The 15,132-nt window shown below is 39.1% G+C and overlaps 3 protein-coding genes across 3 annotated transcripts in view; 2 read left to right on the forward strand and 1 right to left on the reverse strand.

Moving 5' to 3' along the window:
- The window catches only part of PIGF (phosphatidylinositol glycan anchor biosynthesis class F), a 25,152-nt gene extending 17,721 nt beyond the window's left edge, over nucleotides 1-7,431 (reverse strand). The window contains exons 1-4 of the mRNA XM_059841212.1: nucleotides 7,387-7,431; nucleotides 6,955-7,201; nucleotides 5,213-5,304; nucleotides 4,212-4,328 (exon numbers count right to left, since the gene is read on the reverse strand). Coding sequence (XP_059697195.1) covers nucleotides 4,212-4,328; nucleotides 5,213-5,304; nucleotides 6,955-7,182 — 437 coding nt within the window. The 5' untranslated portion in view covers nucleotides 7,183-7,201; nucleotides 7,387-7,431. The remainder of the gene's footprint in view (nucleotides 1-4,211; nucleotides 4,329-5,212; nucleotides 5,305-6,954; nucleotides 7,202-7,386) is intronic.
- On the forward strand, nucleotides 7,351-14,136 carry CRIPT (CXXC repeat containing interactor of PDZ3 domain). Its single transcript, XM_059841215.1, has 5 exons — nucleotides 7,351-7,504; nucleotides 8,333-8,398; nucleotides 8,765-8,819; nucleotides 9,473-9,576; nucleotides 11,640-14,136. Exons 1-5 carry the CDS (start codon nucleotides 7,489-7,491, stop codon nucleotides 11,702-11,704), a joined length of 306 nt encoding a protein of 101 aa, XP_059697198.1. The 5' UTR covers nucleotides 7,351-7,488; the 3' UTR covers nucleotides 11,705-14,136.
- SOCS5 (suppressor of cytokine signaling 5) overlaps nucleotides 8,800-15,132 on the forward strand; it is an 81,594-nt gene continuing 75,261 nt past the window's right edge. The window contains exons 1-2 of the mRNA XM_059841209.1: nucleotides 8,800-8,819; nucleotides 9,473-9,576. The gene's annotated coding sequence lies outside the window, so the exon portion shown is untranslated. The remainder of the gene's footprint in view (nucleotides 8,820-9,472; nucleotides 9,577-15,132) is intronic.

A 15,132-nucleotide genomic window follows, 5' to 3' on the forward strand; every position in this document is an offset into this window, starting at 1 on the left:
TGTGTGCATTGCAGGGAGAGGCAGACATGGAAGAATACTGTGGGACTGTACAGAAAAGCACAAGCACCGTCACAAAGGACTCTGTGCTGTAGACATATTTGGTGACTACAACAATTCAAAATTTAACATAGAAGTCCTCTATGAGAATATTTCAAAACAAGTTTTCATCAACTGAAAAGAACCACTGCAAGTAAATGTAACTGCACATTGGAGACCTTTGGTAGCAGTGCATCCAAGTTCAAGTACATTGGCTGCAGGATAAATTTTTTGCATACTAAAGAACTCTTACACTACCAGTCATGGCAGACATTGTTAAGAGATGTTAAATTACTTCAGTCCTCAGTTTACAGCCTTCTGCCACTACTGATTTCAAAAGTTTTTGAAAAGCTGGATTTCTGTTTAACAGATGAGCACTTACTACCATCAATGTACCATTCTGATCACTCTGCTTTGCTCAGGCCATGAACATTTGGGTACTTGGTACCAATTAAGAAATGAGCAACAGAAGCTCAGAAGGCAGTAGGGCACAGTCTCAAGACAGGAGAACCAGGCTAGAATCATTGCTCCAAATCAGTACAGTAGGAGATCTGAGTTAAAGTTTGCTACATCTCAGATTAGAAAGGTACACCTAGCTTCAGCTAACAAAGGAAAAAAAAAAGAGCATTTTTATGGCTCAAAGACTAGATGCACAGTAAACTCTGAACTTTGCACGTGCTGTTTAGGTTGGATGACAAAACACTTGGTTTTGAAGAGAATAAAATTTCTTTACTTCAGAGTACACACTGTTCACTTGCTGTTGACCAAACAGCTCACAAATTTAAAGGAAACATTTTTCAATGTTTGCAGAAAAAAAGGTCTTGCAGACTACAGTACTGACAGTGTAAGGTTGAGATTCTGAGCAGAACTGTTTCTTCTACAATAACACGAACCCTTTAACTTAAAATACTCTAGTTCACAATCCTACCAGTTCGAGATTCTTTTTATTGAAGAGAAAAGTCCAGATGTAACTGGAAAACTGTTTAGGAGTCTGCACACAGGAAATTATTTTGAATTATTTTCAGAAGATGAATAACTGAGCAGAGAGCTGTCAGGCAGAACAAGGAAAAGAACATTCACAACAACCTTAAAGCAGTGAAAGAGACAACAGAATACACCAAGGACTGACTGAGGTACAGTTAAACCTCACAAGACATGTTGTGTGTGTGTGGCAGATTCACCAGAGACTGCTGTACCATATGGAGAGATCAGACTGAGTCCAAATGCAAAACAACAGAATTAGCAAGGCACGGTGCCCAAGTGAAAAACAGCCATTGGCAGTTTGGCAACTATTTCAGCTGCTAATTGAACCCCTCTGCAGCAGGGACTGGCTACCCAAAGACAACCTGAGGTGTCCTCCAGCATCATCCTGAAGGAGCAATTACTTACTTTCTAAAGTAAGTCATTATTTAAGTATTCACTTTTCTTCTTGGAATGACTCACACTTATTGGGATTTTTGAAGGTATTCTTTAAACCACCACATAAACTACTCATTTGCATAAGACTAACAACTGCAGCAATGTTTATAAACTTTGCATTTTCCACATTTCTTTCATTTAAACTAAGATAATGCTGCAGTCAAAAGTAGCAATGTTTAAGATAATAAATGAACACTAGTGGCAGAAAGGTCTTTAAAAGTCTAAAGTAATTATTTAACCCCTTTAAATAAAACAATACATTCAGTTCCACTTTAAATAATGTTTGAATTAAGAGGTTAGCTGACAAAATAACCTACTGAGACAGCTCCTTCATAGACAAGATTTGGAATTCTTGGCTGCAGCAGGACTAAACACTAAGCAGCCCTTGGTGTGTGATGATGCCTACAATTACAAGGGACATTTGAAGTCTGCAAGAGTATGCAGGTCACAAACACAGTGACAAAATAGGCATAATGAAAACAGGAAGGAGCCCCAATGTCATGGATTTTTACTATTTTTTGGCAATATCCAAATAAAACCTCTTTTCTACACGGAAAATACCTTATAATTGCTATTATACCAGAAATTTCAACACACTTTCTCAGAGCAGTGATTTGAAAGAAACAGTCTCTAAAAGGAGAGAAAAGAAAAAAAAGGCAATTGAAAACTGGTTTCTTAAAGACTTTTATGCAGAAGGCTATTTCAGCTAAGCTACTGAAACACTATTTAAACAACAGCCACATGCTGCTATGAATGCTGATAACCCTTTCTGTAGCTTTTACTTCCCTCTAACCACTCATAGCAGCACATGACAGCACATGATCAGTGCCATGACACTGACATCAGTCACAATTCTAGATGTCAGAGCAAGGAGCCCAGAGATGCTGGTGTGGGCCCACCCCTTTCCAAATGCAGAATTAGTGAAAAGGGCCCTATTTATAGCTAACTAAGAATGGAAGGGTTTGTGATGTAGAATACATACTCTTACTTTTCCTCACACATTCTATGGGCACGTAGGCTTAAGGTTACTTAAGTCTAAATTGCACTCAGGTACTTAAAACCAAATTTTTTTTTCATACTAAGCTATATACCTAATCAGACTTTCAAGCTTACTGCTCCTGTGCAATTCAATTCCCTAAACTGTGCTTTCAAGGAAAGCAGCTCTGTTGATTTCACCTAACCATCCTGTTCTTCCATTTAACCAGTCCCACCTCATTCCATATGGTTAAGTTAGAGACAACCTTCTAATGTATCATGTCTACACTCATCTCATGCCCAAACCTAAGATGTTCCAATGGGTCATTGGAAGAGGTCAAATGAAAAAACACAGGATTATTTTTAAATGAGCAGCTTGCTACAATTCATAAAGAAACCTGCTACAATATTTCTTTGTAGTCTATATTCACTCAAAGTGCAAACAAACATCATTAATAATAAATATTTTTCTCACATAATGTCACATGGCTCACTAGTAAGAAGTACTGACAAATCCTCACAGCAAAAGTGTCAAAACAAGACAACTGCTTCCTATGCAATGACTGTGCCGAAATTGCATTAAGATCTAGACTAGGAAAGAAAGACATCAACAGGCATTCAAAATCTACCTGGCACAAAGACAGACTGATATTATGAAACATCTGTTACTTCAATTCAGCTGTTATTTCCAGATCAAAACCTCCAAAGATGACCACGTGAATCAGCAAAGATTTATTTTGGCTAAATGACTCCTTGCTTTTATTACAGTATATTTACACTTCCACTGCAAAAAACAAGTGTGAATCACTTGAATAAAGATTCAAGATATTTTTCAGTAAGTTGAGAACTGAGATAAACCAGAATTTAATACTTGAAAGTAGTATTAAAATCTCCTTCTCTATAGGAGTGCAAACCAAAAATAATTCCATAGGTCAGCAGTGTAATACAACCTTTTGCTGTCTTCTGAGACTTCACCATTACAAACTTTTAAAAGGGAATGAATATTAAAATCTCATTGCATCTCAAGCATATGTGAAGCCTCTTTATGTTTCAGTGTCCCAGTCTTTCAACCTGCTACTATTTATGGAATGACAAAAGGCAGAAGAAATGGAAATCTTCTGAAGAATACATTATCCTTGATAGATGCTGGTGCCATGGCTGCCACGGGAGGTGAAAATGTGGTTAGAAGGCTTGCTTTACTTTGAATGTACTCCTGAAAAAAATAATGCTTGAAAACTCTGACACTCAAAACAGCTTTCTTTGATATTGAAAAAAGAGTAGGGGTTAATATTATATAATTAAGAACACAGTAATTCATGTGTAATTTTCAACATTATATTCAAGTTTAAAACAGTGCTTGTTTTGACTTCCTATCCCTACTTTACAAGTTGTATTTACGAAGGTACTGCTGGATCATGCGCAAGATTCTTCACACACAGCTCAGTGTCAGGTCTCCCCTTTATTTGACAACCATCATATAGAATTGCACAATGTTTTTACTTCAGTAGAATATGTGCTGGAAATTTTACTTCCTTCAAAGACATATAGAGTGAGATCTAGCATCTGAACACCAAAAATAAAAAGCTGTTTTTCTGAATCACTGCTTTCAAATAAATCTTTGTCAGAAAAGCTTCTATATGTCTGTAGTCACAAATACAAAAACTACCCATCAACCAAGAAGTTTGTTTTTTTTTTTACATAAATTCCATTATATATTTTTTTACACCAATTCTGTCCGCTTCTATTCAGAGAAATATCAGAAACTTTAGATTAGGACTTACCCATTTTTACTAAATACCCGTATCCATGCCTGTATGTTTGGTCCCAGCAAACACAAGCATTGTAAAGTAGTAAATGTAGACAGAAGAACTGCAAACAAAAACGTCTCAGTCACTAACCTACAAAAAGAAAACGAATATTACAAAAGTAAGTGAGGTGGTTGCTAATGTTCTAAAAATTCCAAGATTTAGGAAGAAAAAAGTCCCTCTAACTCAACTTGTGAAAGCATGTGGGCTTTCTTAAACCTCATATAAAAGAATAAAATATTTTCTTCTTACTCTGTAGAATAGTAAAGGAAGCTGGATAGAGTTCTGATGTTATCTCAAGAGTGAGATGTAGTGATTTTTTGAAATGCCTGAGACCTGTAACATTTTTAAAAATCCCCAGGTGTACCTTACATAGATCATTAGTTCTAAACTGAAGTATGTTTGGATACTTACTTCATTATTCCATTTATTTTTCATGGTGTGACAGCAACCATGAAAGCAAACTACATGAAACTATTGTTAGCCAACTACCTAGTGTATCTCTCAAAATCCAGGTTGCTTCACACTTCTTTCTTTAGACTTTGATAAAAGTTAAAACACTAATATCAAAAGGATGAAAGACAGGCAAGATGTGTGGTTTAGAAACTTACAGGGAAAAGGACTAAATGAAGCTCCAAAAAATGTTTGTGCCCATATGCTTAACATAAAAATTAAAGTAAGTGGAATTGTTTGTAACTGTGTTACAATTTTTATTTACAGAAGTCTCTTTCAAGAGCTGGCTTCAAAAAAAAAAAAAAAAAAAAAGAAAAAACAACCAACTGAACAAGCAGAGAAACAAACAAAAAAAACCCAACCCAAACCCAAGAGAAAGCTGAAACAGCCACCTTTTTTCCCCCAGCTAGGAGCTGATCCCTTAACTTCCAGTGTACCAGAAAATACACAAGTACTTATACCAACATCTGCAAGGAGAGCTGCCCCTTAGAATATTTAGAGAAAGAGAGGGTCTTCTGACTTACTCTATGAGAGGTGCTCCATAAAGAACAATAATCGCATGAAACAGTATGCAAGACATGAAAAAGTATATACAGCATTTTAGAAATCTGGATATCTAAAAAAGAGCAATGAAATATCAGAATAATGCTTCAAAACAGAACATAAGTAACACACACAGTCTGTATCTTATTAAGAGCATTGGACTCTGATTACTTCTTTAATTTCAGCTGCAGTACAATATGATAGCATAGCATATTTCAAAATAGTTTTCCATATATTAATACTTGAAATAATTAATTAAAAACCATCACACTCCACCTACAATTTTTTTTGGTGCATCCTATTAAACAGGGCAAACATACAAAAAATATAACCAGAAATTACAAGACAACCAGAAGTAATTTTATTGGACATTTTTACACTTTTGTTTTACATCTGACTGTCATATCCATTCATTAAAAGCCAACTCTCACAAAAAGTGAAAAAACAAAAAAGCAAGAAAACTTACAATATAAAGAAGTCTGCTACATAAAGAATCAGAATTACATTAACTGAAACTACATTTTGAACTTGGCATCTTAAATTCTGAATATATTTGAGAAACACCCATAACTTTCTATAAGTCTGCAAAACACATAATTTTCTATGAACTTAAACAACAGCTTCTGGGTACTCACTATATCATGTAGAAGCAAAAACTATGGATAAACAGTTTGGTAAGGTCTGTTCTGATCAGGTCAGCAATGCAAAATCCATACCTTTCCTTGAACCCTTATTTTCCTATATTTATTCCTTTCTATATTTATTTCCTGGGATGAAATCTCACCTAGAACATGAAGTGTGCTTCATTTTCAAATCACAGATGGTTAAAACACTTGCTTCCCATCATGGTTTTGAGCATTTCACATCCTCCTTGGTCAGCAAAACTTGACAGAAGCTTTGCACACAAAGATATGCTGGCAGGGATGATAACTTAAATGCTTAAAAACCACCTCAGAGGACTACACCTTGCCTGGCTCAGCAAGTCAGGAGTACAAGACTATCCCCACCGACTTCAAATCTCTGGGGTATTCCCTCACTGCTGGGTAAGTCGTGTGCTGCTCCAAAATCACTCTGTTCCAAAGTATTTCATTGGGATTCATATCTTTAGTGCTCCCTGTTGCAAACTGTAACTACAAAAAGTTTCTCCCAACTTTAGATTCTTCTGCATGCAAATTTCCTAACTTCATCATACAAGGAAATGCAGACATTTTAATACTTTTCCATAGATTTTTTTTTTTTAGTCATTAAAATGTAGCATAGCATCTCTTTTATGTGTCAGATTCTGACTTTTTTTTTTTTTTTTCCTTTTAAAGTTATTACAAACTTACAACTATACACGAGAAACGTGTGATGACATTTTTTCCTGGTATACCCACTTATCAAGAAGATAAGCCAGGCCTGGACTACAAAATGAGTTCTGTGCCATTTAACTTTGCCAGGTTTTTCCACCACGCAAATTCTTGGGACTACAAACAACGCTGCACTGACAAGAAACGGGAAAGCATAGTCTCACTCACCTGAACAGGTTATTTGCAGGTAGAGAAAGCTTAACATCATGAAAATACTGAAAAAATTGTTTCAAAAGGTGCTACACTCAACTGACTAATGGAAAATGGGAATAATTCACCATCAAAAATTGTCTTCTTTCTCATTTGATTATTTCAGATAATTTGCTTCCCTCTGTATTGCCTGGTAACAACTTAAGAATGAAAAAAAATCTTACCTTGTGAGCAAAGGAACGTCTCTTAGGAGACTGATTTGGTTTAAGGACTAAGTGCAAGATTATATTAAGGGTAGCAACACAAACAGAACAAACACACAGCCACGTGAGGTGCGTTCCCAGGACGCTGAATCCGTCCAGGAAGAAAGCCGGGGCCACGGCGGTCAGGACGATGGCCAGAGCGCAGAGCAGGTTGGCAGCCAGGAGCCTCCTGACCTCCGCCTCCCTCATGGCGTCCGGGCAGCCGCACCTGTAACACACCGAGTCCCGCCCCGTCACCGACACGCCGCGGCAGCATCTTCCCCGGCCGCGACGCGCAGGGCAGAGCTCTGGGCCCGGGCTGGGGGCGAAGGAGAGGATTTTTGGGGCAGGAAACAGCGTTTGTTCAAGAAACCAAACCCCGCGCGGGCCGCGGGCGCCGCTCCCGCCTCTTACCGCGGAGCGCGCGGCGCCGCCCGGCAGCGGAAGGCGGCGGGGCCCGGCCGGCGGCACTTCCGGGGCGGTGCCGGAAGCGGCGGCGGCTGTGGAGGGGCCGCCATGGTCTGCGACAAGTGTGAGTACGGGGGGCCCTGTCCCACCCGCGGGGCCCTGCCCTGCCCTGCCCGCGGGGATCTAGGGTGGCCCTGAGCGGAGCAGCATCCGCGGGTCCCGGGCTGCTCAGGGCAGGCCTCGGGTGGCGGTTCCCGGTAGGGCCCTGTGTGAGCTGTCGTTCTCCGCCTGTGGAGCGTATTAATGTGCATAGTTTAAATGATTCTGTCCTGTGTCAGAAGTAGCGTGAGCAGCAGGACCAGGGCAGTGATTGTCCCGCTGTACTCGGCGCTGGTGAGGCCGCATCTCGGGTGCTGTGTTCAGTTTTGGGCCTCTCACTACAAAAAGGACACTGAGGTGGCGGAGCGGGTCCATAGAAGGGCAGCAGTGGTGGTGAAGGGTCTGGAGCACAAGGTTTGGTGGGGAGCGGCCGAGGGTGTTGGGGTTGTTTCGTCTGGAGAGGAGGAGGCTCAGGAATGGCTTTATTGCCCTCTTCAACTCCCTGGAAGGAGGTTGTAGCCAGGTGGGGAACGGCCTCTTCTGCCGGGCAACAAGCCACAGGACAAGAGGACATTGTCTTAAACTGGGCCAGGGGATGGTTAGGTTGGACATTCAGAAGAATTTCTTCATTGAGTCATGGAGATGAGGCATGGGAATGGGCTGCCCAGGAAGGGGGTGGAGTCACTGTCCCTGAAGGTGCTTCAGGAAAGACTGGGCATGGCACTCGGTGCCAAGGTCCAGTTACATAGTGGTGATCGGTCACAGGTTGGACTCGATGAATTCAGAGGGCTTTTCCCACCTAATTGACTCTGTGCTCCTGAGTTTTTGTCCTTTGTAATGTTTCCTTATGTAGGTGAGAAGAAGCTTGGAACGGTGATCACTCCTGATACATGGAAAGATGGTGCAAGAAACACTACAGGTAACCTCAACAAGGTTTAGCAGCTTGGTTTTGAGGCGTTATAAAGCCAGCTGAGCACCTGAGCTATATTAACATCTTAAGTCCAAATATTAAATATAAATATTAAGTCATGTACTTAATCAGCCTCCCACACTGATTTAATGCATTGGGAATTTATTTGTTCAGAACTCTTCAGTATTGAATTTGTGTAGTTTTGTTTTCTGGTTTTTTTCCTTCTTGCATGGACAATAGTGTGTTGTTACCCTGTCCCATAATGCTGTGCTGAATATTTTTTCTCTCTTTGTGACTTTATTTGCATATGTGTAAAAGTTGTAAATGAAGATTTTTAAAGTATGCCTGAAACGGGGTTATTGTTTTTTTTTGTAGAAAGCGGTGGTCGTAAATTAAATGAAAACAAGGCATTGACCTCAAAGAAGGCAAGGTTAGTACTTTACACTGAGTTTGGCTAAGAACATCAGTTAGCAAACTAACTGAGGCCTGTTTTCTGCATAGCTGGGCAACTGCTCCAAACTTGTCCAAAATACACTTCATAAATTAAAATTGCGGGGATGATGGTATTTGATTTGTTGGTAAAAATATGTCCATACGTATTTAATGGGTGCTTTCTGCTCAGTCATAGAGTATTTTACTGCAGTTTTCACTGGAATTGCTAGGATTTCATGCTTTTGTAGGAGAGAAGCCAAGAATACCTATTTTCTGTGCTGATATTGCCAGGATAATCTCTTGAGCATTTCCTTCATGTCTGCAGAACTTTCTGTTTGCAAGGGGCCAAGATGCTGCTGGGAGGTGTTTAAGCTCAAAGTCATGTAGTATCTTAATAAAAATAAACATTTTAAGTTCTGCTTTCATGAAGTTGTTGTCTGTGATGGAAGAAATATCTCTTAATGGGGAAAGTGGCAGCTTTTCCGGATACTTTGTGTAGCCTCTTAGAAATAGTTCTTGTATGTCCCTTTCCTAAATTACAGTTTCTGCTGGAGTTTGTGACTGCACCCTCTGGCTTAGACTTTTTAGGATGAGGCAGAAAAAAGACTTCATTTCAAGGAGTATAAATAAAGTACTTTTTCTTTTTCCCAGGTTTGATCCTTATGGCAAGAACAAATTTGCAATATGTCGGATTTGTAAGAGTTCTGTCCACCAGCCAGGGTCCCACTATTGTCAAGGATGTGCCTATAAAAAAGGTGAGTTTCACTGAGTGCCAAAATACCACAGTTTGGCTTGGGACAAGAGAGGAGGTACAATGCTTAAATTTGTATTTATGAAGAGAAGCTTAAGATGAGATTTATTTGCTATCTTCAGCTACTGATAGGCAGGCACAGGGAACATGGAGTCAGATTCTAAGGTACACAGTAATGGAATAGGAAATAATGTACATAGGTTAGAGTGTAGAAAGTTCTAATTACATACAAGGAAAGCAATTTTTCAGTCTGGGAGTGATCAAATACTCTGGTAGCAGGTACCATCAGGGGCTGTGGAATTTTCAAAGCAGTTATTCAGGGAATGGCTTGAACAGCCCTGAGCCAGGACTGTTCTTTCTTATCCAAGTTGGCTGTTTTGAGTGGGGCAGGACTAGAGACTGAAGGAGATTCTTTTAAACTGTTATCATTCTGTAATTCTTCTTCTTTTGGAATGTTTCTGGTGTCTGAATCAGTACATTTGGAAACTTAATCTTGGCAATTGCATACAGAACTGTCATCTAACAAGTTTGATTTTTATCAAAATCCCAAGCAACCCCAGTCTTCTAAAACTCAGTTTCTTGTTGCAGTCCCATGCTGGTCTCTTCTCTCCCATTTTTATAATAGCTAAATCTAAAATTCCTGGATGGAAAAAAGCATCATGATGTCAGTTACATGATTTAATGCCGAAGAGTTCTAACAGCACGTGAGGTGAACTGATTTTTAGGTGTAGAGCTACAGCTCACCAGTAGTAAGCTTTGTTTATGAAATTAGTTGTTCAATACGTATGTGCTGTGTCACTGAGTCAGTGGTTTAGCAGCCTGCTGTAGGAATGTTGCCTGCTAGGTCCTCCCCAGAGGGCTGCCTGAACCCCATTCAGTAGAACCTTGTACTCTTTCTTAAATTTGTATCTGGTTTGGGTGGGCTTCAGATTTGATCTTTGTCTGTTTGTGTATTTTTCCAGGCTGAACCTGTTTTTTTCATAAAATTAAGAACTTTCTAAGGTTCTAGCTCTGACTATCAAAGATGTCATTAGGGCATACTTTTTGAAGCAAATGCAGTCGTACAGCTCAGTGCTTCAGCTTTTGCATATCTCTGAAATTGAGAGGCAATCTCAAGTTAATTAATCCTTAGTTTAGACCTGAAGTCAATATTTAGTGGGCTGAATTTTGGTCTCCAGAATAAATCATGTGCCATGTTCCCTGATGTTCTCTTCCCTAATAGACTGCTGGATACATGTCCAGTCATGATGTCAGTATATGAAAGCGCTCAATTTGGAGGAAGCAGCAGTAGATGCCATTTTTTTCTCTGCAGGTGAATGTTTGTGTAAATTGAGGTGTGGTCCTACCAGATAAAAGACTTAGCACCTTTCTGCTTTGAAAGGAGAGGGAAAGATTGAGACAACCCACCCCTCTGTCCAACTTGTGTACATTTTGGTGCTCTGGTCTTTTGACTTGACACTCTTACAGTTTAGGACAAAGTGCTTTGGGACATCAGTGTTCATCACTTCAACTCTCAAGTATTCTTGGTGTTCATTGGTTTTCACTCTGCTCTATGAATACCTTTATTCTATGAAAACATGTTCTAAACTTTCTCAGTTCTCTGAAGCATCCCACCTGTGAGTGACCCATTTAGCAGTCAGTTTGTTGGCGACTGTATTTTCTTAGTTCTGCTACTGTCTGTCCATCTCAGGCCTTTTTTGTGTACAGGACTTAAACCAATTAACAATGCACCATTTTTACCTTTTTGTCAGAAGTGAGCCTTTCCTGGCTCTCTTCAGGCATTCCTGCAAATTATAGAGGCTTCCACTAGTATTGTGAATGATAATGCTCTCAAAATAGAGCTTATTTTCTTCAGTGAAAGGATTACACACACGCTGCACATATTAATTTGTATTAGAAGTTACAATATTACTTCTAAGTTTGTAGTATCTATTGAGAACAGATAGATTGCTAATAAGAGCTCATTTGAACAATTTCTTGAGAAAGATGCTTACAAAAACATAGTAACTGTTTTGAGAAAAGATTTTAATAATTTTAAAATAATTTACACACTTTGTGTGTTTATAGGCATCTGCTCAATGTGTGGCAAGAAGGTCTTGGATACGAAGAACTACAAGCAAACATCTGTCTAATTGTGCTGACTAGTCTTTTTATGAACTTTACCTTCTGTGTCTTTGTACAGTAACTTTTCTCTAAAATGATTTGTGAATATTACTTTCTGGAAGATAGTACTTGGAATGAGAGGTAAAGACAGCCTGCTTGCCTAAAATGTACATAATGTTTGATTATTGTTGTTTTAGCACTAATATTAACTGGTATTTAAAGGTAATGGCTTTTAGCAACTGTTAGAGTCCAAAGGGAAGAAGATCCAATGGGTTGAAACTAGATTACCATCAGAACAGAGATTTTGAGATGAATACTTTTTTTTTTCCCTATCTCAAGTCTTCTGCTTGTCTCATGGTAATATTTTGTAGATGTATAAAATACGAACTTGCATCAACTCATTAAAGTATCTTCATTTAGTTGTATGCCTATAAGTATTTATAATTATTCTCATCCCAAACTGTTATGACCTTGCTCTTCAGATTTTAGTGCAATTGTCCTTTTGTATTTTGTTTCTGCCTACAGTATGGTTGGTTAAATCACAAATTTTTAAGCTAGTGAAATCTGGTGTGTTGCCCTGCCAGTTCTTTCTTTGGCATTGTTATGGTTTAGCCCCAGCCAGCAACCAAGTCTCACTGCCGCTCCCTCACTCCCACACCATCAGGACTGGGGAGAGAATTAGAAGGGGAAAAGCCTGAAAACGTGGGATAAAGACAGTTGAATAGGGAAAGGGAATTAGTTCACTACTTCCCATGGGCAGGCAGGTGTTCAGCCATCTTCAGGAGAGCAGGGCCCCATCCCCCATTATGGTTTCTTGGGAAGACAAACTGATCACTCAGAATGTCCCCCCTTTCTCCTCTTCCTCCCACTTTATACACTGAGCATGGTGTCAGATGGTCTGGAATATCCCTTTGGTCCATTGGGGTCACCTGTCCTGGCTGTATCTCCTCCCAGCCTCCCAGACAGCCCCAGCTTCCTTCCCATTGTGGCAGTGCAAAAGGCAGAAAAGGCCTTGGCTCTGTGTAAGCCTGCTCAGCAATAACAAAAACATCTCTGTATTATCAACTCTGTGTTCAGCACAAATCCAGAACACAGCCCCAATAACCCACTAACAGTGAAGGAAACGAGCTCCACCCCATCCAAAACCAGCACAGGCTTTAGGACTGATCAGCTATTCCCTTGTTAGCCTCCAAGGAGACTTTACATATGGTATCAGGTGGCCCAAGGCAATAAAATAATGAGCATCAATTTCTAAATATCTCAGTCATATAATATTCTAAGGTAGTCTGTCTTTTAAATACTGGGGTTGAGTTCTGTGATGTAATTGCTTATATACATGTCAAATTTAAAAGATCAAAGCAGGCTCCCTGCTTCTCAGCTCTGGTTTGATACAAGGAGTCAGTCTCTGAACATGAGAGGCTGACTGTGGCTCTGCAATGCTTTTGTCTTTTGCTTAGTTTCTGTATATTGAAGCAATTCCTGTTATGGAGCATAATAATTGCTCCTTTGCATATATTTTAAGAAAAAGGATTATTCATTCTTAATTCATGGTTATTTTTTAATTCATTCTTAATTTAGGGCAAATAATTATTAATTCTTAATGCATGGTGAAGTTTTTACTAGACCTATTTAAGTGTTTACTCCCCTGCAATCTCCTCTTGGCAATTTCATGCTTCTGCAACTGTCTTTCAACTGTAACAGAAAAGCTATCAATGGGAATTTCCCTATGAACAGATTCTGTTCTGGGTTTCCTTTTGTTCTCATATTATTACAGAGGAAAGTACATGACTAATGGAAACTGAAAAAAAATTTGCTGTTCTTTCTGTAGGGCAAAATGAAGAACACTGGGCTTATTATTATCTTCTTTGTTGTTGCCTTCCTGCCATGCAGTAGTTGTGCTACAAGTAGCCCTCTAAAGGGGATTGTCTGATATTTCCTGTCATCCTTATCTATCAATTTTTGAGCATTTATCACCAAAGTTTCTCATTCAAATATGTTGGCCTCCTGCAGTTGCTAAAGAGGTAATTATTTTTGGCATTTTATGTTTGCTGAGAAGCTTTGTCAGGTTAATGGAATGAGCTGGGCCTCCCCAAAGAGAGGAATGCTCTCTTTGCATTGCAAAAGCTTCTCCTACTGTAACAACTGCATGGAGGTACATGGATTAGCTAGCTGGTGATAACTTGCTGTTGGCCACTTGTTTCCAAGCACAGCAAGGAATTCCCATATTAGTGTATATCTCTATGACACATTCTTTATATGGGTGAGAAGAAAATCTGTATGAATGAAAATCTGAATGTCGGTAATTGGCTTCAAGCTTCGCAGCAAATCTTGTCAGCAGTGTGTGTGACAATTTCAGGTGGCAGGTTCTCCAATAATCCTTGAACTCTTCACCCTTTATGGATATGTGCTGTAGGATTGATTGATTTTTGCTATTCTGTGAATAAAACTTCTCTTCCTAAAACTGGCCAGTATCTGTATTTCAAACACATGACATCATAATTCTTGAATGAATTGGCATGAATTGAATGTTTATTGCACTCTATAAATATTGGCATTGAATTAATTCTTCCTTTTGAAGGATGTATTGAAGACTGAAGAACAACAGGAATTAAAATAATGTGATGCTTGGTTCATAATTTTTTTGTGAATTGAGCTTTTTTACATTTGTCCTATTTTTTACATTTGTCTTATTACTGGACAGCTGCTTTTGCATGTTAGAAACTGTTTTTGTTGTAAAAGGACAGGTTTTGATTTGGTGGGGTTTTTTTAATGGTGGATATAAACTTCTGTTTTTCTGGGGGTTTTTACACACTCTGGATCTTTCATCTATAGCTCTCAAAGCTCCTCAGTTTCATGAGAGTATCAGTTCCAGAGATCTGTCAGTTTTGCTGATATAATACTCAACTTTCAGAAAACCTCATTTTCCAAGCATTCTTTTGTAGTCTCACTGCTTTAAATGTAGATCACAAGCCATCCATCTCGTGAACCTCAGAGATGTACCACACTTCAAGGCAGCCTTGACAGAGAAGCGCTTAAGGGTAGCTATTAAACTTATATACACCCTCTGTATAATTGAATTGTCATATATAAAAGCATATTGTTGATGCTAAAAATGTTTTGTAAGCATGGGATGTCTTTCCTGAGACATTATGCAGTGAAAAACAAAATTTGTAATGAAAAATTGCCAATTTTGTTTAATGTACTGAGAAGAACACAGTAATACACCCAGATGATCAGCCTGTCCTCTAAATCACAGGTTACATAAGAGATTTGTGCTGCCAAATTTAGTAGGATTAGAATTTTCCTCAGTACTGCTGAATTCTTAGTATATATTGTCCTTGCTCTTCCTTTGTGTGTTCATTGGCCAGAACTGTCACTGAGCTAACTGTAAGCAATGCAAGTACTCTGCATTTTGGTGCAGAGTATGAAGAGAACAGATTAGCTACATAATGTCATT

This window comes from Haemorhous mexicanus, chromosome 3 (genome assembly GCF_027477595.1).
Source record: "Haemorhous mexicanus isolate bHaeMex1 chromosome 3, bHaeMex1.pri, whole genome shotgun sequence".
NCBI classification, from domain to species: domain Eukaryota; kingdom Metazoa; phylum Chordata; class Aves; order Passeriformes; family Fringillidae; genus Haemorhous; species Haemorhous mexicanus.